Source organism: Cynoglossus semilaevis, chromosome 1 (assembly GCF_000523025.1).
Source record: "Cynoglossus semilaevis isolate Cse_v1.0 chromosome 1, Cse_v1.0, whole genome shotgun sequence".
NCBI lineage: Eukaryota > Metazoa > Chordata > Actinopteri > Pleuronectiformes > Cynoglossidae > Cynoglossus > Cynoglossus semilaevis.
This window is the reverse complement of record NC_024307.1, coordinates 16,372,726-16,396,960: the sequence shown is the minus strand read 5'-3', so window position 1 is coordinate 16,396,960 and position 24,235 is coordinate 16,372,726. Positions and strand designations below refer to the sequence as shown.

The window sequence follows — 24,235 nt, the reverse complement described above, 5'->3', positions numbered from 1 at the left end:
CGTCTGTTGTCTGTCCCTCTCCTTTGACGTCACAGAGTGCGCCACGTCATCGGGCGCATCGTCATCACCATCAACATCCAACATGGCGGCGTCTGTCAGGGAGAAGCAGACAGGTCTGTCATTTTCACTTGTTATTCCTCCGTTAACGCCTTACGTTATACTAAACGACACTGTCAACGAGCTGCGGGAGTAGAAACGAGCCAGAGTCTGAAAGAACTCGGTTTATCCCGGACTGACAGGCCTTTAACCCGCTTATAAATTTACTAACCACTTCACAGTGTGAACAAATCGAAGGTCCAGCTGTTCTGTAAAACCTGTTTTTCGGTTTCACTTCTGGCAACTATAACTAGTTTATGGCAACAACAAGTTGTGTAATTATGCTATTGACTAGTAACCAATGGAGCTAAACAGCTGTTTAACCTTTTAGCATCCATTTAGAGATGTTAGCCTGGTAAAGCTAACTTGCTGCTATCGGTGAATAAATGAGAAATGCGAAACGTATTGGAAAAAAATATAATTTCTCCCACAACCCTCTGTATTCACTACGCTGACACACTCAATAGTCCTTAGATGAATTTACACTGTAAATCAGCGTTGACATAGTTTGTAAATGCAGTGTATGTGTAAGTCAGGTACAACCGTACATAGTCCTGGTCCTCGACCTGGTACAAGATGGTTAGGACTGTGGACGTTGTGATCAACATCACCTAGAAGGAAAGCTCTCGCTGTCGGCTCATACATTGGACACTGCAATGACAACATGCAGTAGCACAATATACAATAAATCAATGATGAAACAGTTGAAAAACGAGATAAGGCTTCTGTTGAAGAAGTTGTTGCTTCACACTCACAACATTTATCACTGCTTTGTGTTTTGGACCTTCAGTCGCTTTAAAGCGGATGCTAAACTTCAATGCTCCTCCTCTGAAGAACACAACAGCCGAGCCAGTGTGGAAGGTAATGCTTTCACACACGGACACACGCAGAGTTCTTAAATGTTCTGTATCAGCATTAGAACACAAACCGGTCGCAGGTTAATTAATCAGTATTCTTATGGGAACTGGATCAAAGTGTGTGTCTGTGCATTCCCACAGGTGTTGATCTTTGATCGGTTTGGACAGGACATCATCTCCCCTCTGTTATCTGTCAAAGAGCTGAGAGACATGGGCATCACTCTGCACCTGTGAGAGACAAACACACTGATTGAGCAAACTGATAAAACCAATGACTGCTGATCAATAACATTATCATTCTGCGTATGTGTTTTTAGTCTGCTTCACTCAGACAGAGACCCTATTCCAGATGTACCAGCCATCTACTTTGTCATGCCCACAGAGGAGAACATTGACAGGATATGCCAGGTAAAATCGGTCCTCAGTGTGCCATGATTTCCTGCACAAGCCTCTGAACCCTCTGTGTGTGTGTGTGTGTTGGTACAGGACCTGAGGAACCAGCTGTATGAGTCTTATTACCTGAACTTCATCTCAGCCATCAGCAGAAGTAAGCTGGAGGACATTGCCAGCGCAGCACTGGCTTCAAATGCAGTCAGCCAAGTTACCAAGGTAACCATGGTTACATTCATCTTTTCACTGCTGTGAGCTATAATCATATGTACAGTAATGGATAAGAAATGTACAATATGAAGATTACTGAGGGTTTGCAAATTCTCCAAACGGAGGGCATCGTCATCTTTTCTCTGCTTCTTTGGTGCTTGTGTCTATGAATATGTCCATGAGCCTCAGGTTGTTTGTCTTGTGTATGTGTTTGTCAGGTGTTTGACCAGTACTTGAACTTCATCACTCTGGAAGACGACATGTTTATTCTGTGTCACCAGAACAAGGAGCTCATCTCCTACCATGGTAACACATGTCACATCTTTACATTTTTTTTTTTAATTTACCAAAATCAAACTAATTGAATGTGACATGACCAGGTTCCCGTCTCTTCGTGTCTCCTCTCTTTTGTGCCTAATTTGTCTCTCCTGTGCAGCCATCAACAAAGCAGACATCCTGGACACAGACATGGAGGCCATCATGGACACCATTGTTGATAGTCTCTTCTGCTTCTTCGTCACTCTAGGTGAGCTTCTTGTGGTTCTGTGTCTACTTTTAATGCATGTTACAAATGAATAGCAAATGAATAGCAATAATGCAACTGACCAGTAGATGTCAGCATTGACTTTAACAGGACCAAAACTATGCTGCCTTTGCTGTTTATGATGTTTTATATTTTCTATTTTTAGCAGCACATCTCATAACCACTATGAATGACTTCTTTGTTTTTGAAAGACAAATATATAGTAAAACATTGACTGTCACATGACCAGGTGCGGTGCCGATCATACGCTGTCCTCGAGGAAATGCTGCTGAGATGGTCGCTGGGGTGAGTTTTCTCTCACAGTTCTCTCCACACCTTTAATAATGAGTCATTGTCTTGGCACTATTTGTTTAGGTATTTGCAACCCATCTGTGTCTCATTTTGGCATCCTCCAAAGATGCAATTCCACTGCTGGCCAACAGGGACCTGTGCCAAAGAACTCTGGCCCCGTAGACATCCATTCAAAATCTACTGACTTCTGACCAAGTCAATAAGTTCGTGGCACGGATACTTTTTGGTGCCATTTACCAGATTCTCTCAGTATTACCGTTCTGATGGTCCATTTGAATCCATTTTACATTTAATGGGATGAAAACATTAAATTTAAGATTGGATGAAGACAACATGGTCCGGTTGCAACCGGGTTGTTTTGGTTAAACGTCTCAGTCTCCTACAGTTCAGTGTCTCTGTGTTGTAGAAATTGAACAAAAAGCTGCGTGAGAACCTGCGTGATGCCAGAAACAGCCTCTTTACTGGAGACAACATGACGGCTGGACAGTTTAGGTCAGACTCCAACCCAATGAACAAGCTTATAACAAGCTTCCTACTCAAGTGTTTTTGTGTGTAATAGCACATGATCCATATTTTTTTTTACCATTTTCTTTTAGTTTCCAGAGACCTCTATTTGTTCTGGCAGATCGTAATGTGGACATGGCCACGCCCCTTCATCATTCCTGGACCTATCAGGCACTGATTCATGACGTCCTGGTGAGAAAATTTACTTTTTTTTTAAAGAAATAATAATGGAATAAGGTGAAATAATAAAAACACAGACACTGGCCTAAATGTTTTGACCTTGGCAATTCAAGTGAGAGTTTGGATTTTTTTACAGCTCTGTCAACTGTCAAACTGTCAAGTGTATAAACAGCTCTTTCTTCCATACCAAAGCCCATTGAGAAAATCACAGTTTTTACATCATAACACACAGATTTTGATGATTGACTTCTGCCGCCATCATTGAGATGAAATGTCTAATATGGTGTCATTGGCATTTGAAAACCTTTAAGACATGCTGCAGTGACAAAGACTCACCACATGAGGCAGCAGTAAAGCAGCAGCTCCCGTGTCCACATAGGCTTAAATCACAGATTTCTTTTTCTATACTTTGTTGTTGGAGATGAAACATTTTTGTAAGCTTGAGTTTCCTGCTGGATGAAAATATGTCAGTATACCTATCCTATATTTAACAGAGAGATGACTATATGATAGTTCTGACATCAGAGTCAACTCTAAGATAATACTCACTGCTTCATTCAACTCCAAAAAACTCAGAACTGTCCCTTTAAGACAATGGTTTAGGGTCAACACGGGTGAGGACGTAAAGGAATCCATTGTGTCAAAAACTCCTCAGGAGGGTAGAAGAAATACAAGAGTGTTTTTCTTCGACCCATTGTGCACTTTTGGGAAACACACACACATATACACACACACACACACACAGTTGCTCATGCAAAGCCAGAGTGCTGTCAGTTGGCAAAGCACTGAAGGTAATTCTAACAGCAAAAGAATGCAGAGTTACATGGTTGTGTTATGTAACACACACACACACACACACACACACATAAATATCTCATCAGAAGTCATTTCCTACCTGTGCTTCTACTTTTTTCAAGGTAAAGCAACAGGATATTGTCAAACACAAACTCATATTTTTTCAATAATGAAAAGCACAAATCTTTCTGAATTCCACTCATGTGAGTAAAGTCTGCTCCACACCAAAGTAGAGTTTATATCATAGAGACACAGGAACTACTGCTGTGCTGCTGCCCCATGTGGTTAATTTGCGTCACTGAGATCAGTCTGAACAAAAGATTTGACACGCTGAAGTCACAGAGTTACAGCAGAGACCCTCACAGCTGCTGGTGTGCTTTTTACACATTAAACACAATTTAATTATCATTGTTTTTTAAGACCCTTTGGAGGTCACACTATCACTCATCAAATTCCTGTGGTGAAGGTCACATGGTTTGACTTGGTCACATTTTTTCTTGCAAGGACTACCATCTGAACAGGGTAGTGATGGAGGAGGGTGCAGGGCCGGACTCACCGCCAGCCGGAGCCAGACCGAAGAAAAAGAACAGGAAGACATTTGACCTGACCGCCGCGGACAGGTTCTGGCAGAAACACAAGGGCAGGTGAGACTGGACTCACTGGATTTGGTTTGATTTGTCACTGAACCATGTGGGCAACGAGGTTTATCATAAGATTGGGGGGAAAAAAAAGTTGTTTTTTTTATAGTCCTTTTCCAGAGGTAGCAGAGTCGGTACAGGAAGAAGTAGAAACTTACAAAGCCCAGGAGGACGAGGTGAAAAGACTGAAGACTATCATGGTGAGGGATGAACACAAACATACACACGCAGTGAATTTGGGTGCAGGGGTATAGTTATTCAGCATTCATTATTCTGTGTGTGTGTATGTGTGTGTATATTTGTGTGGGTGTCCAGGGTTTGGAGGGAGAAGATGATGGAGCCATCAGCATGCTGTCAGACACCACAGCCAAGCTCACCTCTGCTGTCAGGTACAGAAACAGAACTGTTGGTCTGCAGTTAGTTTAATGAACGTTGTCACATTTAAGTCCCAGCCCTAAAAAGATCACACACACATTTATGCCCAGTGTTCAATCAGCCTGATCCTCTACCTGCAGAAACCCCACTCTCACATGGGGAGAATATGAAAACTCAGTAGAGAATGGTGGACCGGGGATTGAACTAGTGAACCAGGGATCTTCTTAACATTTAACACCATATGGCCCATTACAGCTGTTGCATAAAATGTACGTCTAAGTCTGTGATGTTGAACAGACTCCTGCCACAGGGCACAGAGATGCTTCTGGTAACACTCACTCTCTGCTCAAAGGTCCATGGAGAACATCAGCGTTTCTGTATCCTCAGATGTGACCCAGCCGGTGTCCCCAAGTTTAAATGTGTTATTTTTGTCTTTGCTGTTTGAAATTCCTCATTAGGGTTTTACTGCAGTGACAAACTGGTCCCACACCGCAGCAGGAGACCAGCAGCTCATCTGTGTTTGTGAGCTGCAGTCACTCATTTTCTTTATGGACTTTGGTGTGGACAGGAGAGCAGTTTCCAGACTTCAGTATCGTACCATTAAAGGCCCTCCAACAGCGAGATGAAGCAGTGAACCCATTACTGACATGTTGTAGGCCTGCAGTGACGTAGATTTTAGCCGTAGAGTCTTTTTATTTTCTGGCCAAAAGTGACACTACGTGTCCATACCTCATTTCACCATGACAAAAAAAAAAAACAAAAAACCCAACTCTTCCCTTTAAAGTAACTTCTGCTTCTGCTCTGAAAAATTTTCCTTTCAGTGAAAATCCTCAAATGCCTCTCACCATCTTTTCTCAATAACATCTCAAGTATGAATTTCCATGAAATGTGAGAGGAGGACGAGTCTGGAGCCAGAGAACATCTGATTAGATTTCTGCATTTCAGCATTCACCAATTGTTTTGTTTTGTACCTGTAACCATGAAACCATGTTACCCGCTCTCAAAGCGACCCTGTCGTCTGCTTTTTTCATTTTCCACACCGGGGCTGAAGCAGTCTGACTTAAATGTTGTTTTTTCCTCCACAGTTCTTTGCCAGACATGCTGGAGAAGAAGAGGCTGATTGATCTGCACACCACTGTCCTCACTGCCGTCATCGACCACATCAGGGTAGGACTGTCAGCATGGCAGGAAGTAGATCAGGCACACAGACATTCATGTGTACTGTTTCCACCACAGTAACAGGACACTTCAGTGCCATTAACCAGTTTGAAGGGACTAAATGGTTCTTGTTTACAATGGCTGCTCTGTTTCCACCTCACAGAAAGTCCAGTTAAAATGTTGCCATTAAATCTTCCACCAGTTTGAGTCAACTGTTCAGTCATCCTGCCTTTGCTTCCTCGTGTCGCACAAAATATATGATGGGAACCATCACAACAATCATCAGTTTATGTTACTTAGTATCACACTTTAATCAACCACGCTGAGATATACAGTAGCTGGTTAGATTAAGGCAACCCTGAGAATACTTTTGTCAACTTTTATTGGAACAGGTTTGTGACAAATGATCTCTTTTGTTTTTGTTTTCAGACCCGTAAACTGGACGTTTACTTTGAAAATGAAGAGAAATTGATGAGCAAATCTACTTTAGACAAATCTCTGTTGGACATCATCACTGACCCAGATGGTACAAACACACACACACACACACACACACGTACTAAACACCTTAACTAGGGATGATGAAAGAATTGTTACTGTTTTTTCCTCCGATAATGAAAACCTGATAAAGCAGTGCCTGGGTTTTGGCAAATGCTTTGGCAAAGTGCTCTAATATAGTTTTGGGAAGAAACAAATGGGATATCAGCAAAAAGTTAACATTGAACATCTCTGATCTTAACTAGTCCAAATCTTTGTCTAATCTCAATCCTCACATTTGATGCTTTTGAAGTATTTTTTGCACCTCATGACAGTAAAATGCATTTTTTTTCAAACCTTTCAATAAAGGTGCAAAAAACATTTCCAGACATCCGTGAGTGTACAGTGTAGATTTTACACTCCTTATAAAATTTGGCCTGTTTTCTGGAGGTTTGAAAAAGGTTTGTTTTTGAACACAAAGCCTGAGATGCTTTCAAACAGCAGATTCATTTTTGTATCTAAACTAAACTAAATGCCTATAGTTTAGTTTCTAAGAATACTTCCAGCCTACACTCTGCTTTGTTGTGAATAGAATTGGTCATAAATCCACCTGAATAAATAATACAAACTCACTCACTCAACGTGCCTATATTTAGCCTGGTTAGGTTTGTTTGTAGAGGTATTAAAACCATGGTGACGGTTATTTAATAAACTCAGAATAACACTGACATCCAATCATTCATGCAGTGCCACAGCATCTGTAGAAGGCTCTCCATGTGTTGCCCCAGGAAAAGAAATGAGAGAAATTAGTTTTGCTCTGCTGTTGCTGACGTTTTTGACGTCATGGAATATTTCTGTTGGCTAAAGAAGAAATTCAGATTTTAATTTTTCTTAGCAGCAGTGTTTGTTGACATGTGTTTTAAATGTGAACATGTGTGTGTTTCTGTCCTCAGCTGGGACACCAGAGGACAAAATGAGACTGTTCCTCATCTTCTACATCACAGCTCAGCAGGCACCTTCAGAGGTAGGAGACCTCACGCAGCTCTTTGTGTTCAAGTCACATGGTCCATACAGGGAACACAGTGGCCTCTTGAGGTTTTTAAACGCTGTTAGGTTTCATGTTGTCAACTTTAAGCCCTTAAACACATTAGATTTGCTCCACTGAAGACTTCATTCTTTTCATCTGTTATGGTGCTACAGACGATAGCAGATGTTTTTCATGGTTCTGTGTGACTAGCATTGGTGCCGTGTGTGAACCATTAACATCTTAACAACTCAGATGAGGCAGAGGTGTAGGGGAGACCATATCATTGTATATTATGTTATTGGAACTCCTTTAATTGGTTTTGTCTCCCACACCACAGTCCAGAGAGAAAATGATTGTTTTTACATCTCAGCACAGACAGAAGTCTGTTTTTATTCAAAGACTTTGTCAACAACTTGTCTTTAGTCTGTTTTTAATCAAAGACTTTGTCAACAACTTGTCTTTTCTAAGACAAATCCTTCAATAACAGTGGCTTCTATCACTTCTCACCTTCACCCAAATTTGCATACTAACCATTGTCAAACATTAAAATACTAATGTTTTTTTACATTCTAAAACAAATATTACATTATTATAATATAGATGTTTTTCCAATTTATGATCAATAAAACAGCATGTAAAGAAACATGGATGCAGGACTGTATGATGAGCCTCGTGCTGTTCTTCACATCCACTGTGTTAAAACAGTGACAGTGTTGTCATGTGATTAACTGGTTCATGTTGCAGTGCATTTGCCATCGTATTTTGAGCAAATGTTAAGAGGCATAAATGTACCTCTGAACATGTGCCCTGGGCTGGGTTGTTGTTACTAAGGGTAGAACATGACAGTCATTGGACTTTTACCAAAAGGTGGCTGTGACCTTAAACAACAGCACTGTCTTGAAGCAGAGTTCTCCTGCTGTATGAAGATGAAGGACAATCATAATTTGATCATTTCCATCTGGATCTTATTTTACCGTCCAATCAGTTCAGAGACGATACCTCCCAGCATTCACTACAGCGTTAGTTTCAATTAAACGTGTTCACATTTGTCACATAATCTAATAATTACTCTGTTGAACTAGTTTTCCGACTTTCCTGGCTTTAAAACCCAAGTATTTCATGGAACCTGTTTCCATTTAGCTTCTCTGGAGTGGCCCAAACCGCTGAGTGTTTCCAAACCACCACTGCTCTGGTGTTGATGGTCTCTCATTGTCTTTGTCTCCACTGATCCATTCAACCGAGTCAAATAACCAGTGAAGAGTCACCAAACCGCTGCGGCACCAGTTAACCAAAGTTAAAGTCTTGGCTCTTCAGTTTCCGTTGTTCTGTCAAACATGGGCCCGAGTGGCTCAGAAGAACGTAGGGCAAAGACAACGGCGTCTCTATGTATGATTTGAGCGGAAGAAAAAAAACATTGAATCCCCATTGAATGAGATCATCCCACAGCAAAGACAAAGGGAGATGGTAGAGGACAGCCAGAGTGCAGCTCTGCCTTCACGCTTCATTTCAACACAAACCGTCTTTTCCAGGTCGACACAAGTGACTGATATTTGTGTCCCTGTCCAACTCTCACTTATTACATTCCATTTTTTAACACATCTTTCAGTCCCTTTGCATCTTGTGACCAACTTTGGAGTCAACACAACTATATTTTATAATGAGGAGCACCTGGACCAGTTGGAAACAAGTCTCCTTCATTCGTTTTCTTGGCCTTAGGTTTATACTAAAAATAAAATGGCATGTTGTTATTTTAGTGAAGAAAAATTACTTCATTTCAAACGAGTTATTGGTGATATATAATTCAGAAACGCTTTGTGCTTGTACTTTTTTATATTTAATGTTTGGAGCTAAGCTTAGTCTCGGACTCTGTTGTGTTCATGTAAATTGTTTTAGTGATGGACATAAAAAGTTAGTGGTGTGGAGCTGCATCCGACGGCCAAATCCCACGTCTCATCAGTGCTGTCACTGTCTGTCTGTCTGAAACAGGAGTCTTCTCACAAACTTCAACAAAAGGTCAAATTAGGGCGTTAAAAATATTTCTTTTTCCCTTTTTTGACTTTGTCTCAGATTGTGTGAAACAGATGCTGTAATACATCGCCCCTGATGCAACCTTTTTAGATCTTACCTCGGTCAGTCCGTAAAAGAAGACAGTGATGCTGTGTTGTGTTTCTTCTGGGAGGTTAAACAGTCGATTTGAGCAGAAAAACATGAGTAAAACAATGATTTATCTGAACAGATTCAGTGATTACTTCTACCAAAGAGGTAGAAGGGGAAATATGACCTTCCCTGTGCCCTTCAGTACTCTGCACTGGGCCTTTGTTGGCAAATCTACATAGTAGAGTTTTCATGACATTTTTAAGCCTTATTATTTAGTAGCTTCTAGTCAAGACTTGGGTAAAGGTTGGCAGACTGTGCTGGAGTTTAATAAACATAAGGACAGATACACAGGGCTTCGTGCCTTTGAGTAAAGATTTGGCTAAAAAGCAGTTTATCATTCTCAGAACACCTGAACCTGAAATACACAACTTTACAGATGCTTTGCTATTATGTTTGTCCACCCTGGAGAACTGTTGGAATGAATGGTGGAACATCCAATAAAAAGTGTCACTCTTTATTGTCCTGTGACACTGACATTCCACTGCTTTGGAGTTTACCGCCAGAGAAATCGTCTTCAGAAGATCCTGTTTGATTTCATAGTTACTCTCTACTCGGGACAAACGCAGAAATGGAGGGTGGAGCTAAGTCAGACCAGTGAAATGGAACTAAGTGTGCATTTTGTTCTTTTTCCTGGAAATGAAGTCTGAACTTAAAAGGACTTTTATGGTCTTGGCACATTAAAGCGTGATAGATTTACATTTATGATCAAATAATTTGATTTCCTTTATTTCAGACAGACCCTGGTTTCCCTTAAATATCTATAAAAGTCTGCTGAGATGGTTTAAAAAGTTAGTTTGGCAACTTTGAAATTGAAACCATATGCGTATAGATATGTGTCACAGCTGCGTACAGTTACAGCAGTAATCTTTAGTCACCGTAGAAGATTTCTTCTCAAAAAGGTAAATGATGACGGAAGTAAATGTGAGCACCGTTTTTTACTCCCAGTAGATGGTCCAGTCCTGGGTAACGAGAAGTGAATGGTTGCTCTTTTGAACAAACATATTTATGTTTAGGTTTGTCGAGGCTAAAACACATGGGTTTTAAAGAGAGAAAGAGAAACAAGAATGCAGTATGATGTGGACAGGAGAGGCAGAAAAGTACATGATTTTCATGCATGACATGAAAAAGGACAGGTGTAGTGTAGGAGACTCATTGATTCAAACCATGGTTGGAGTTTTCCATTTTGAAATATTACAGTCATATTGTAAAATTATTTTTCTCAGCCCAGTATTGAAATGAATATTTTCTATTTTACTGCTCATTCTGAGATGTAGAAACATCTAATTTAATATCTCACACAGAAGTCTGTTATAAAAATCAATGATTTTTCATCAGCACACACAGCAGTTCTTGATTTACTGCTGCCTCTGTAACTGAGTCCATGTGTTTCATTTATTATTTATTTATAACATTTATTCCATTTATTCTGTGACACAAATTGACCAAGGAAACAACTGCTAAAAATGCTCTGTGCTAAATATTAGCCTAGGGGCTTTGGTGCTGTAGTTTCAATAGTTTTTCTATCATTAATCTCCCATGAGAGCGGGGGTTCACAATTATTTTCTGTCATGCCCCCCCTCGGGGAGAGAAATGTTTTCATGCCCCCCCGACCCTCACCCAGCAAATTAAAATACTGTTGAGAACCTGATAACATGTATATTTTTATCTGTACAAACCACTGTATGGGCTGCTGCCACCTAGTGACTGGAGGTTGTTATCATTCAAGCGTTACATCAGTGGTACACTGATGTCCAGCGTGCCATATTCCATTGAAAGCCACTCAGACGCCTCACAGCGCCCCCTTTGGGGGGCCCCACCCCACTATTTGAGAAGTACGGCTTTAGAGGTACTATAACGGGGTCTTTCTTTACCAGACTGATGTTCTTCTTGTGTCCTGCCGGTCTGCCAGGACTTGGTAAATACTTTTAAAATGTGTACTTGGCTGCAGGAGTCGATTACAAACACCTCTGAAGTCAGTACACTGAAAACCCGGGGTCAGAAATTGATGCCAGATGACAAACGGGGAGAGTAGAACGTGTGAGTGATTTAAACGTAGTGTATGTTTGCACCTCACATCAGTGCACCAAAGACCACTCTCCAGACGGGGGGGGCAGCTCTGTCGTCCTGATGAGGTTATTAAGTATTTATTACCACAGCTATTTCATTGCTGTCAAAATGAAACCTCAGATTTAAGAAAACGAGGACTTGGGGATAGGAAGGGGGGTCTGGAACCTTCTCTGGTCTTCCTGTGGTTCAGTGTTTACTCCAACATTCGACTAAAACCAGGACACTGAGCAAAATAAGAAGATCCGAGGATGAGGAAATTAAAACCACAGCATGCCACAATGCTCCCATTCTTCTCTGTAGCCAAAAGACGGAACAGCAAACAGAGCACTGACACTGTCACTAGCAGGGGTCATAGGTCACCAAAATGGTGTTTTAGTCACGTTACATTGTCATTGTGTATTTTCTTTTGTGACTTTGTGCCCTTACTCTTAAAGAGGGACAAAGGGATTTGGGGCAAAGCAGCTTCTAAAATAACAATGAGACAAAAGTCCTTAGTATAAAAATGTATCAGATTCAAGGTTTTATAGAATCCAGGCTTAAAAGGATTACAGTTATAGAAAAGGTGTTGAATGTCATTCTCAGTGAGGTGTTCTGAGGTCTCTGTGACCACGTTTGTCAGAGTCGTAGCTGCGGCCGCACTTAGCTGTGTGTGTCGTTATCAATGCTAGCAACTAACTGTGAAGCCGTGGAACATATTCTGATGATGTTGTCGATTTAAGATGATGAAGAATTTTAGCTGAGTCCTCTGTAGCTGAACTGTTGTGTCTGGTATTTTTGCTCGCAGCTACATTTTACATTTTGAGAGTCAGCTTTTTCCTTTCACGATAAAAGAAGACAGTGATGCTAGTGTGTTGTTTTGTCGTGAGAAAGCAAACCCAACACTTCACTATAGAACCTGAAATATGGTGCTTTTTGATCCTTGTGTTGCTTGCTAACAGTAAATTCTTGTCTATAATGACAATACACTGATCGACTCGATGCTAGATGGAAGATAGATCTTTTCAAACTAAAAATAAGTTGGTGTTCACCCTGTTTTCTCAGATTCCTGACCAAATGCATAAACATTTCTTACAAAATAGTTGGTTGAGTTCAGCAGCGGGAGGACGTAGACTCAGGGAGGGACAGAACGCTGCGTGTGTTACTAAAGATTAAGCATGTGGCAAAACATTTCTTCAGATTTTTCAAAAAAAATCCCGACTCCAGTCTGTCAGTATAGGCAATGCAGAGAAAGTTAACAAAAAAAAGATCCAAAATAAAAGATGAAAACTGCTTTCAGGTGTGTTTTGTTTTTTTCTGAGAATGATTCTGGCGTCCAAGAAACAATTCATCAAATTCCGTCTCAGGAGGTGAAGCATCAGTCTTGACACTAGTGTTTTTTTTTTATCCCTCCTACGCCAGAATCAACTCTCCGGATTTGTGTCTTTGGATGAGCAAAGAATTGTTGACTTGCTGACAGTTCTTCCCGTCACTGCCGCACTGAAGCAGCACAGGGGACACTGACATCAGCGGCAGTGGTTGGCTGCAGACGGTAGAAATGGTTTGAACAGCTGCTTTCAGGTCTTCACATCCACATGAATCCTCATTAATAATAGCCGAGCTCTGGACCAGGCTTCATGAGAAGCATCTTCCTTGGCTCCACCACCTTCATGAGTTCATTTAGAACCGGGCGATGGAACAAAGACCCACGGGCCAAAGCGCCAAGTTCCTGCTCTGAGTTTCTATTAAAAGGAACGCAGCTGGATCAGGTTTATTTTGTCAGGAAACTTTTAGAGTTTGCTGTTTTTAGGTCCCAGTTTCTGTAAACATTTGGAGGCTGTTAGATGTGAGAGTTCAGGTGTTTTTGACTGAGCACACTGTGTTGTGAGCACCCCCTGCTGCTAGAACCAATGAGCGATACAGAAGCTGGTCCTCAATGAAAATATGGCTGACAGCAGGGACACTGGGAAAATAAATGTTACGCTCTTGAGACAAGACTTGGGTAATAAAGTCTACCTCTCCATATATCTACCTAATCCTATACTGTGATGAGCAAATAATGTGTTCTTCATTTATCATTATATTCTGGCACTGTGGTGAAATAACTAGCTCGCACGTCTGGGTGTGTTTTGGTTTTTTGTCCTATCGAGGCTACCATACCATGATATTTACATAGGTTGAGTGTATTTTCAAGTGTTGTGTTATTGTGTTGAGTGTTTTGTAAAGTGTAATGCAGGATGAGAGCGTCGGCACCAACAAGAGCCACATTTTCCACAAGTGGATTTAGGTCTAATTATGTAGAATTGGTCTCAGTCAAAGGTCCAAAGAACATACGCAGACGTTCTAAACTGTGTCCAAGCTGCAAAACCACCCACATCAAACTTGCTGTAGAATCTGTTCTGACAGCACAGAAGCGTGAAGCTGGTGGAAAAAACACCAGCGTTGTCCACCGACTAGCAGTACATGCACCCTGATTACACAACAGGAGCTGGACTTCAGTCGGGCCAGAGACTTTGACTGGATTCATTTCCAAAACAAATTTTTAGACTGAATGTGCGTCACATCTTCAGTTTGTTTGAACCGAGGTGGTTCAAAAAAAGAATCCTACTTTTGATACTGATCTTCAAAATATTTAACTGCTTTATCTCACCATTAGTTGGCGAGAAACTGCAAACCAAACACTCATACAAAAAATTCTTCCTCCATCACAAAGTTTATGTCATCCCTTTGAAGTTTAGAATAATTGATCCACATATACCCATATCCAACTGAACCATGAGCTCCTCTGTCACCACAGCTAAAAATGTTTTTAATGTTTTATTCTTGAGAAAAATTAAACTTCAGTTTTCTAAGTTAAGGTTAAGGTTTTTAACTTAGCTGAGCTCTACTGCCACCAACTGGCACCTTTATCACTCTTCTTGGTATCTTTTCCAACCAGTAATGTCCAGACAACTGTAACAGATATAAACATGGAGTACTAACAGACAGAGGGCAGTGTTGCTGCAGATGGATGTACCATCATACACCACTAGTGGCTGGTGAAAAAAGGCCTTCCTCAAACTTTGGTGTGTTTGCTCTACACTGTTGAGATGTTGTTGATGTTTCAGTTGCTTTAACAGTGGGTTTGACGTGATGCTTGGAACTGCAGAGAGTAGTAGACATTTTAGCTGAACAGATGTTAGCCTGAGATGCTAGCTTCTCTAGAGTGATGGCGTTGCCATGTCCACCATTGTTGGTGGAGAAACAGATGTGTCTCTGTGCTCCTCTCCGTTCATGCGTCTCTGAGCTAAAAGCTAAAGCTTGAATTCATCCACAGTGATTTTGACTCGGTACCTCACATAACCTTATTTTCAAGGAAAAAGAACAAGTTTTCCTTCAGGATTGTGACTCAGAAGCTGAAAATTTGCCCAAACCCTGAGAAGCAGTGGGTCGATGGTGTGGGTCCAGACTCTGAGCAGCCGCTGTGGGCAGAGACGGCTCGGTTCCCACACCTGCAAAAAACATTTGAACAATCCGTCTCAATTATTCACTCAGAGATCCCTCAACATCAGTACAAACAGAGCACCAGCCAAGAGGTGGAAGAAGGAGGAGGAGGAGGAGGAGGAGGAGGTGGAGCGGGCGATGTTGGAGAGCTCCATCACATTCTCCTCCTCCTCCTCCTCCTTCTCCTCCTCCTCCTCCTCCTCCTGCTGCTCCTCCTCCTCCTGCTCCTGCTGCTCCTCCTCCTCCTGCTCCTGCTGCTCCTCCTCCTCCTCCTCCTGCTGCTCCTCCTCCTCCTCCTCCTCCTTCTCCTCCTCCTCCTCCTGCTCCTGCTCCTCCTCCTCCTGCTCCTCCTCCTGTTCCTGCTCCTCCTGCTCCTCCTCCTGCTCCCGCTCCTCCTCTTGCTCCTCCTCCTCCTCCTGCTCCTGCTGCTCCTCCTCCTCCTCCTCCTGCTGCTCCTCCTCCTCCTGCTCCTGCTCCTCCTCCTGCTCCCGCTCCTCCTCTTGCTCCTCCTCCTCCTCCTGCTCCCGCTCCTCCTGCTCCTCCTCCTGCTCCCGCTCCTCCTGCTCCTGCTCCTCCTGCTCCTCCTCCTGCTCCTCCTGCTCCTCCTCCTGCTCCCGCTCCTCCTGCTCCTGCTGCTCCTCCTCCTCCTGCTCCTCCTGCTCCTGCTCATCCTCCTGCTCCTGCTCCTCCTGCTCCTGCTGGGTTATTTATGGACACTGACATCAGTTCTGGTTCCTTCTCTGCAGTTTTGGTGTTGAAGTCCTGACAGCTCCACACTGTGATTCCATCACAGCTCCTCTCTTGTGTGTTATTCTTCGGTCAAATCAGTCAAACACTCAGATCCAGTTACCCTTCTGTAATTCTCTCACCCTGTGTCTGGACCTGAATCTGACGCCTGTCATGCAGGCGACACCAGACAACCAACACTGGAGATTGTTGATATTCTACGGGTTAGTGCCTAATTGCCATGTTTTTCAGTTGTGGTTGTGTGATGTTCTGACACATAGTCAACACTGACTGCAGTGTGAGCGCCCCCTGCTGATGAAACCAGCATGAGACACAAGAATGGGCTCTAAGGGCTGCATATTTTGACATTGATTTTAGCCTCATAAAATAAGACTTGCCAATGAAAATGTGGATTAGCAGCTACATGCTAACATCTGAAGAATCCGTCAGCTCATAGACTTTTCTAATGGGTAACTAATGTCTCTAACCCACATACATTTTTGCACCATGTCGATGAGACACAGGAGTTTTTCTGGAATAGTGCGCCTCGTGTGGCCAATTTATGTCACTACAGTAAATCTAAGAGATACAAAATACCAATATGTCAAAAAACACACGTTGTCTTTGCTGATGGAGAGAGCAGTGGTCAACAATTCCTGTGTCTTTAGATATAAAAATCACTCATTTTCTCTGTGGACTTTGGTGTGGGAGAGGAATCCTGTCCTCAGGTCACCTAAACACCGACCCCTCCTCTTTCCTTCCTTTTCCTTTCCCTCCTTCTCTGTGTCCTTTCTTTTTCAAAACCTTTTTATGGCATTCTTCTCTCTTTTGGCCGACTTCCAAATCCAAATTATAAACAAATAGCAACACTAAAGCAACAGCTCACGTTTTCTGCGTTTGTCCGGCCTGGGTTTCTGTGAAAACATGGCAGGAACAGACTCGAACCATTTAGAAAACAGAATCTTGACAGAAATCTAAAGCAGCTCAAGTCTGCTGTGTCAGTTGTGTTCAAGGTCACTTCTGTGGGACTGCAGGGAAGATGCCTCGTCTGGTGCCTGGCAACATGTAAACAATTTACTTCAGCTGAGAATGAGTGGATGGGTTTGTTCTAGATACAGAGAGAACAGAGAATCACTCTAAGATGAGGTTTGTCAGTGATTATTTAAAGTCGACGTCACTGACTTTAAACATACATGTTATACATGAGCACATTAGTTATTAATACCTGTTTTTTTCTTCTCTGTGTTTGTGTCTTTCAGTCCGACCTGGATCAGTATAAGAAGGCCTTACTGGATGCAGGCTGTGACCTTTCACCTCTGAACTACATTAAACAGTGGAAGTGAGTTTGACCTCACAGTTTGGTTTAGTGTTTTAACTCACAGCTGTGGCTCTCTTTATAAGTGAGAGCGGTTAATTGGGAGTCATGTTTCATTTCCAGGGCCTTCACCAAGATGGCCGCCACACCAGCAAACTATGGCAACAGTGGAGTCAAACCAATGGGGTGCGTTTGAACTGACTAAGGTTTTTCGAATGTAAGAGTTTTTGTTTGGTTTGTGTCGACACCACCATCCTCACCCTGTTCTCCTCCTCTCTTCTTCACTCTCCTCCTGCTATTTCCTCCCCCTTCTTGCTCCTCCTCTCGTTTCCTCTACCTTTCGCTCTGTTTTCCTCTTGTCTTCTTCTCCTCCTTCCCTTTTTCCATCCTACTCCTTTACTGTTTTCCTCCTCTCTTCTTAACCTCCTCCTTTCCTCTCTCCTCCTGCTCCTCCTGCTCCTCCTGCTCCTCCTGCTCCTCCTGTCTGCAGCCTCCTCTCCAGAGTGATGAACACTGGTTCTCAGTTTGTGATGGAGGGAGTTAAGAACCTAGTTCTGAAACAGCACGTGAGTGTCTCACCTTCAGTTAACCTCTACAAACTCTGCTTCGTTTGAACCTGAACCATCACATCCTCACTGCTGACCTCTGACCTGTCTTCCAGAACCTGCCAATCACACGTATCCTGGACAACCTGATGGAGATGAAGTCTCACCCTGTGAGTTTAATCTGGTTCAGATTATTGTCTTAATCTGATTGAAAACAGTGCAGTAACGACCGGAGGATCCGTCTGTGCAGAGACCATCACATTATTGACACATGAACACACATGCACTGTGCTCTCACTGTCAGTGTCACACACACACACACACACACACACACACACACACAGTCTGTGCAGTTTCTCAGTGTCTGAAGTTTCAGACCAACAACAAAGATCCCGTTGTTGTGAGAGTGGTGAAGAAGAGGAGGATGAAGAAGGACATTCCCTCTCTATCAGATTGTCCTGTGTCTGTTGGTCTGTTTGTCTGTGTGTGTGTGTGCTGCAATATATACGGTTTGATGAAGATGAAGATGATCTATTATTGGGTCTGCATATTTCAAAAAGTTCTGGAAAATGTGGACCAGTGCTGTGATCTGGTCCTCGTATTTTATGTCTAGTCATAATTCAATATTAGACCAAAATTATGGACGCATAAAAACGTAGTCCTGCGACAGTTAGCTAGCCATAGATAGAGCCTAAGTGTCTAAAAGTAGCTAACAGATTATTGACGTTAGCAAAAATAAACAGCTAAATGTTGACGCAATTTGCCTCATTTTGTGAAAGTAGCCAAAAGTTATTGCTAATTGTGGTTAATTGCTGTTGTATTGACCCTTGACCTCCTTTCCTCATTTACAGGAAACTGACGATTATCTGTACTTTGACCCGAAGATGCTGCGAGGCAGTGAGAGGTATGACAATCACATCCAGTTGAATCAGATGATTATTTCAGTATAATTGTAATATTCCTTTAATGATGTCACTGGTCAGGGCTGGAATTAAATGGTGACTTTTCCCTCCTTATTAGTTCTATTCCCAGGAACAAGAACCCGTTTCAGGAGGTGAGCTTCATGTTTGAAAGTAAAATGTTAAACGATGAGATGACATCACCATGATGGAGCCAATCAAACCAGAAGTTAATTGTAATTTGCCGATGTTGTTGTTTAGGCCGTGGTCTTTGTGGTGGGAGGAGGAAACTACATTGAATACCAGAACATGGCCGACTACGCAAAGGTACATTTACATCTACAGTACTAATCCTGCAGCTAAAGCTAATATAGAGGTGCTAATGCTACTGTAAACACTGCAGGTCATAATGAGTCTTCTAATGTAGCAGTTAATAATAGCAATGATCCACATACTGTGTATATATATATATATATATATACGGTTTGTATTCTTTTGACAGTTGCTGTTTAAGCTAACTAAAAATACTAAACTACTAAACTGCTGCTAAAAACATCATCAAGGTTGATGAAGTGTGACACAGACATACTGTGTTATTTTGTGCTGATGTAGCATAAAAGTTTATCTGATTATTGTGATTTGTTGATGATGATGATGAAGATGAAGATGATGATGATGTTAATGATGATGGTGATGATGATGATGATGATGATGTTGATGATGTCCTTTGTTCAGTCCAAACAGGGGAAGAAGGTCATTTATGGCTGTAGTGAACTCTTCAATGCCACTCAGTTCATCAAACAGGTAAGAATCACATCATCGTCGTAAAATGTGAAGTGATGTCGGAAAATGTCAAAAGAAAATGATGTAGAAATGATGTAGAGTGTCCTAATCCTGCTGTGACCAGTCACCTCCAACAGTGGGGTTTATTTATACATTTATAAATGAATGGAAACAGGTAGACTCTGGGTTTTCTTACTGCCACCTGCTGGGTGTGTGTATCACTGATGAACATGTTTACCCACAGAGATTGTCAGGGAATGATTGTCCACTTGTCCACCTGTTCATTTAACGTACCGTTCACATTAAGATGTTTTTCTGTACCATCACTGATCCATGTGTTTTAATGCTACGATGCTAACAGTGCTATCTCTTCTTCCTCTCTGCAGCTTTCACAGCTGGGCCAAAAGTGATGACAACAACAACAACATGTGAACTCTCTCTCTCGCTCTCTCTCTCTCTCTCTCTAAAGCTACTGCTCGGGTTCTCTTTCTCTCTCATCATTTTATAAAAAGTGTAAATTTAATAATGTCTTTGTTGTTTCTGTCTGTCTTCCTCAAAGTACTAATAAAGTCTCAGTCTTACTGCAGTCTCATGTTAACTTCTGTCACACACACACACACACACACACACACACACACTGAGCCTGGCACTGTGAGTCACAGCCGCTCTTGTCCAACACCAAAGAAGTGGACATGAGGATTATGTTGTCAAGGTATTTTAATCTGTGTATGACGTCCACGTTTATGTCCACGTGTTGGTAATATTGAACTGTAGCGTTTCAGAGAAGTCAAATCAGCTTCCTACAGAGAAACAGTTAAAGGTCAAGTGGAGGTTATTAATGACTCATTAACAAAGCATCAAATATGTTTGTTTGTTGGTCATATAACCTCTGACCTGCAGGTGTCACTGACGTTTCCAACAGCAGCATTCTACTGTATCAAGGTAACAGACTTGGTCCCAGAAACAGTTTAAATTCAACTTGTTTCATCATTTCCTGTTTATACAGAACGGTGAAAGAAATCTGTGAAGTTTATTAAAGTCACTCAGTGTTTTATAAAAAGTTTCCAGCGTCTCAGACCTCTTTTCTTCAGGTCTCTGTAAATGTCCTGGACGTTGTTGCTCTGTCCGTCCAAAGTTTTCTTTGAAGTGCAGTCCATTCATTGGCTGAACTATTCTTTGGAAAAAAATAGCTCAGTAGTCCGTACAATTTCCTGTGTTGGAAATGTTTCTTTAACCGTCCGCTGTAATTTGTACAGGTTGTTAAGAGACAACTCCCACGGTTCCTGGTCATTCCAAAGTTCATGTATAGTTTCTAGAACTTTCTGGTGGGGGAAGCACACGTACTGTATTGTGGCGGTGCCGACACACAAGGCTCAAGGTTCTGGTTGACATTCCTGCAACAGTAGCCACTTAGTCCCTGCCTTTGGAGGGGACATAGTTGCTGCCACGGACTGTGGTTTCCTTACAGGAACGAAGGTCTGTGCATATGGAGAACAGAGGAGGTGAAAGAGGGACAGGGATAAAGTCAAATCAAGTTTTTTGCCCAACGAGAAAATCACTGATTTCACCTAACGAGGCAGTAGTTGTTGATCACCGATCAACCACGGTCACTGATCGATCTTCTTTAAGACCTGGACCACGGGAGGCAACAGTTTCCACGTCACTGTGAGCCTCAGTCACTGACTTTGTCTGTGGACTGTGGTGTGGGCGCTGAGCTCATTTCTTCAGTGACCCACAAAGATCAGGTTTCTGTTTTGAAAGCAGTGACATAGATTCAGAGCATCCATAAGTAGAGGCCCTCAGGTGGAGGCCTGGTCTGAACGAGGCTAATTTGACTCGAACAAATCGTAAACTCAGCTCCTCAACAAAACCATTTCCGAAAAAAAGAAAAAAGAAAAGTTATGGAATTGTATGGTATTAGTTCACGCCGGTGTCTTGACAACTGAGCAAAAAATTGCTGAAGAAAGAAGATTGATATTTAGCACCAATAGCTCGCAGAGCTAATAATATGTGGTTAACTCTGGAGTTAGCCACATATTAGTGAAGAGAGAAGTTTCTAAGAACTTCACTCTGCAGTAAAGTTCTTAGAGCAAAACAAGAATCAGTGCCAGGCCTGAAGAAAGAAATAAACACTCAGCTAAGCTAAATTGTAAATAGCAAAGTGTCCGCGCCAAAGGTATGAAAAGCAGCATTAGCCAAAAAACAGGAGGGTTTTACCAAAACGGCAACAGCTGTAGTCGACTCCAGCTGGATTTATGGCATTTAGTTTTTAAATAAAAACAGAAGCGTGGACGACGGCCTTGGTCTGTCTGCGGCTGCTGTGCCTAATCAAACACACTAACGTGACACCAGCTGATGCTCTGCTGCAGACCCGTCTGTTTTTAGGATCGCTGAAGGACGTTGGTGAACACTTTAACCTGTGGAGATCCACACTCTTAGATTCTTACCAAGAGAAGGGCTCTAATCTCCTCTTCCTCTTCATCAGACCGACCAGCTCTGGTAATATCCCTGGTTCACCAAACACAAGCATTAGTTTTGTCCTGTCTGGGATGAGTTAGAAATAAGATCTCTGTATACTCCAGGACACTCAAATATATTCAATAACGGTCAAAATCCTAAAAAAATGTTTTTCAATTTTAACCTTATTCAAACAAACACAACAAAACCATGTGTAAACAAACAGACCTGTGGACTGTTCCCACTTTAATGTTTAGTTTTACCCTGGAAACTTCGGAATTGTCTCTGTTTTGAGCTGGATTTTCACTGTTGCCAGGAGCCAGGACTTGTGGTTAGAGTTTTCAGAGCGAACTTCATCCTGGAACTTCTACGTGAGTTCTTGTGGAAAAGGTAGTGATGCTGCTTATTTTCTTCTCTAATTTGCCAGACGTCGCTCAGATGTCGAAGAGGACAAATAAAAAGGTTCTAGTTATTTCTGTGTAAACATTTTCTGTGGACCACGTTCACTTTCTAACCTTCCGTCAGTCTCCTCCTCTCTCACATTCTTTCCTCAGACACTTTCTTCACCCTCCTCATTTTACCAGGTGCATGCTGGGATCTGGCCAAGTTAAATTCCTGCCTGCTGCCGTTTCACACAGGTACAGAGGTAACTTTACCGTGGCCGCTCGTAGCTCCGCCCACCTCCAGACAATAACCACAGTCTCCAGCAGCTGATGGTCCCGTGGCTACCAGTCAGAAAGGTCAAAGAAATGACCTCACAGGCCGGGGCTGCTGTGACAATAATAACAAATCCATTCCCATCATGCACCAGTGGTGCAGTGGTGAATTGAAGGAGAACTGTCTGCTGGTCTGATCATTGTGGAGACATCGTGATATTGAGAGCTCCTGCCTCTCCCCCCACCCTCCATCTTCACCCCCTCCTCCCCCCACATTTACAACATTACCACCACGCTCCATTATGGACCTCATAACCATCGGCCGACCGATAATATCGGCCCGATATTAGCATAATTTGTTATAATGAAAACCCAATAACACGATGCCTGGGTTTGGCCAAGTGATGTGTATAGTTTATTGCCCCGGCGACAGAGCAGTCAGATGCCTCAGTGTTCTGAGGAACTTTTATTGAAACACAATTGCAGTAACGTGTTCTAAACTCTCAACCCAGCTTCTCCAAAAACACCTTTTCCTCCTCTCACATTCTCCACACTCCCTCTTCCTCGTACACACACGCTCGCCCCACGCCTCCTCACTCCCCCTCCCACAGCCCAACTGTTAACTCCTTCATAACACAGGACATTATGAACAAGCCTCTAGCCACTAGATGGCAGCATGCTAGCTTATTATATCAATCTATATTGATAATCAGGGGATTGTACGCAGAATGCGTCACTTTAGTCAGCAGGTGGCGCTTAACTTCGTTAACCACCAGGTCACCACTGCTACGCATCAGTATCAGTTAATAACGGAATTGGAAATTAAGTGTTTGGACAATATTGACATATCGGTAAAAAGGTAGTATTGAGCAACCCTAATTATTATACAATATATATAATTTATCTTTTTAAATGTCAGTCGTCCTCTTCTTCATCATCTTCATCATCTTCATCATCTTCATCTCTGTTTCTTCTGTCTCTCATTTTCTCACAGTGTGACCTGCCATCAAAGCCCCTCCCAACTCATGTGATGTCACAGCTGTAAGCACTAAGGTGTGTGTGTGTGTGTGTGTGACACTATATAGAGCAGCCTCCCTCTCACTGGGCGATCGACACTGATTCAGTATCATCAAATCTCTCTCTCTCTCTCTCTCTCTCTCTCTCTGCTGTCTAATCGGAATTAAAACAGTTTGCTCTGAGACGTCTGCTGGACAAACCATCTGGTAGGAGATGACTGCACCTGACTAACTGCTGAGAGACTGAAACCAGCTAACTAACTAACTAGATTACTAACTCCTTAACTAACTCATTAACTAACGGACTAATTGAGCAGATAACTGACAGACTGCAAAACTCAATGATTGAGTGGTCAACTAACTAGATAACTAGTTAACTAAAACAATGGTTAACCAACTGACCAGTAGATAAACCTAACCTAACACCCAACTAACTCACTTAGTTAATCCAATAATGAACTGACTGAGTGGTAGTTAATGTGTGTAGAGAGAAGCGTAACTATCAGACTTTGTCACTCAAAGTACTGACCAAAGTACTGACCAAAGTACTGACCAAAGTACTGACCAAAGTACTGACCAAAGTACTGACTAAAGTACTGACCAAAGTACTGAC

The 24,235-nt window shown here is 42.2% G+C and overlaps 2 protein-coding genes across 2 annotated transcripts in view; both read left to right on the top strand.

Moving 5' to 3' along the window:
* Nucleotides 1-3: 3 nt before the first annotated feature.
* On the top strand, nt 4-20,074 carry scfd1 (sec1 family domain containing 1). Its single transcript, XM_008314760.3, has 25 exons — nt 4-113; nt 887-957; nt 1,095-1,183; nt 1,271-1,361; nt 1,440-1,562; nt 1,772-1,859; nt 1,990-2,079; nt 2,327-2,382; nt 2,795-2,880; nt 2,985-3,084; nt 4,372-4,511; nt 4,615-4,705; nt 4,821-4,894; nt 5,966-6,047; nt 6,468-6,564; nt 7,469-7,539; nt 17,211-17,290; nt 17,390-17,452; nt 17,757-17,832; nt 17,928-17,981; nt 18,663-18,715; nt 18,832-18,865; nt 18,972-19,037; nt 19,446-19,514; nt 19,880-20,074. Exons 1-25 carry the CDS (start codon nt 83-85, stop codon nt 19,901-19,903), a joined length of 1,899 nt encoding a protein of 632 aa, XP_008312982.1. The 5' UTR covers nt 4-82; the 3' UTR covers nt 19,904-20,074.
* A 3,638-nt stretch (nt 20,075-23,712) lies between these two features.
* The window catches only part of coch (coagulation factor C homolog, cochlin (Limulus polyphemus)), an 8,533-nt gene continuing 8,010 nt past the window's right edge, over nt 23,713-24,235 (top strand). The window contains exon 1 of the mRNA XM_008314768.2: nt 23,713-23,829. The gene's annotated coding sequence lies outside the window, so the exon portion shown is untranslated. The remainder of the gene's footprint in view (nt 23,830-24,235) is intronic.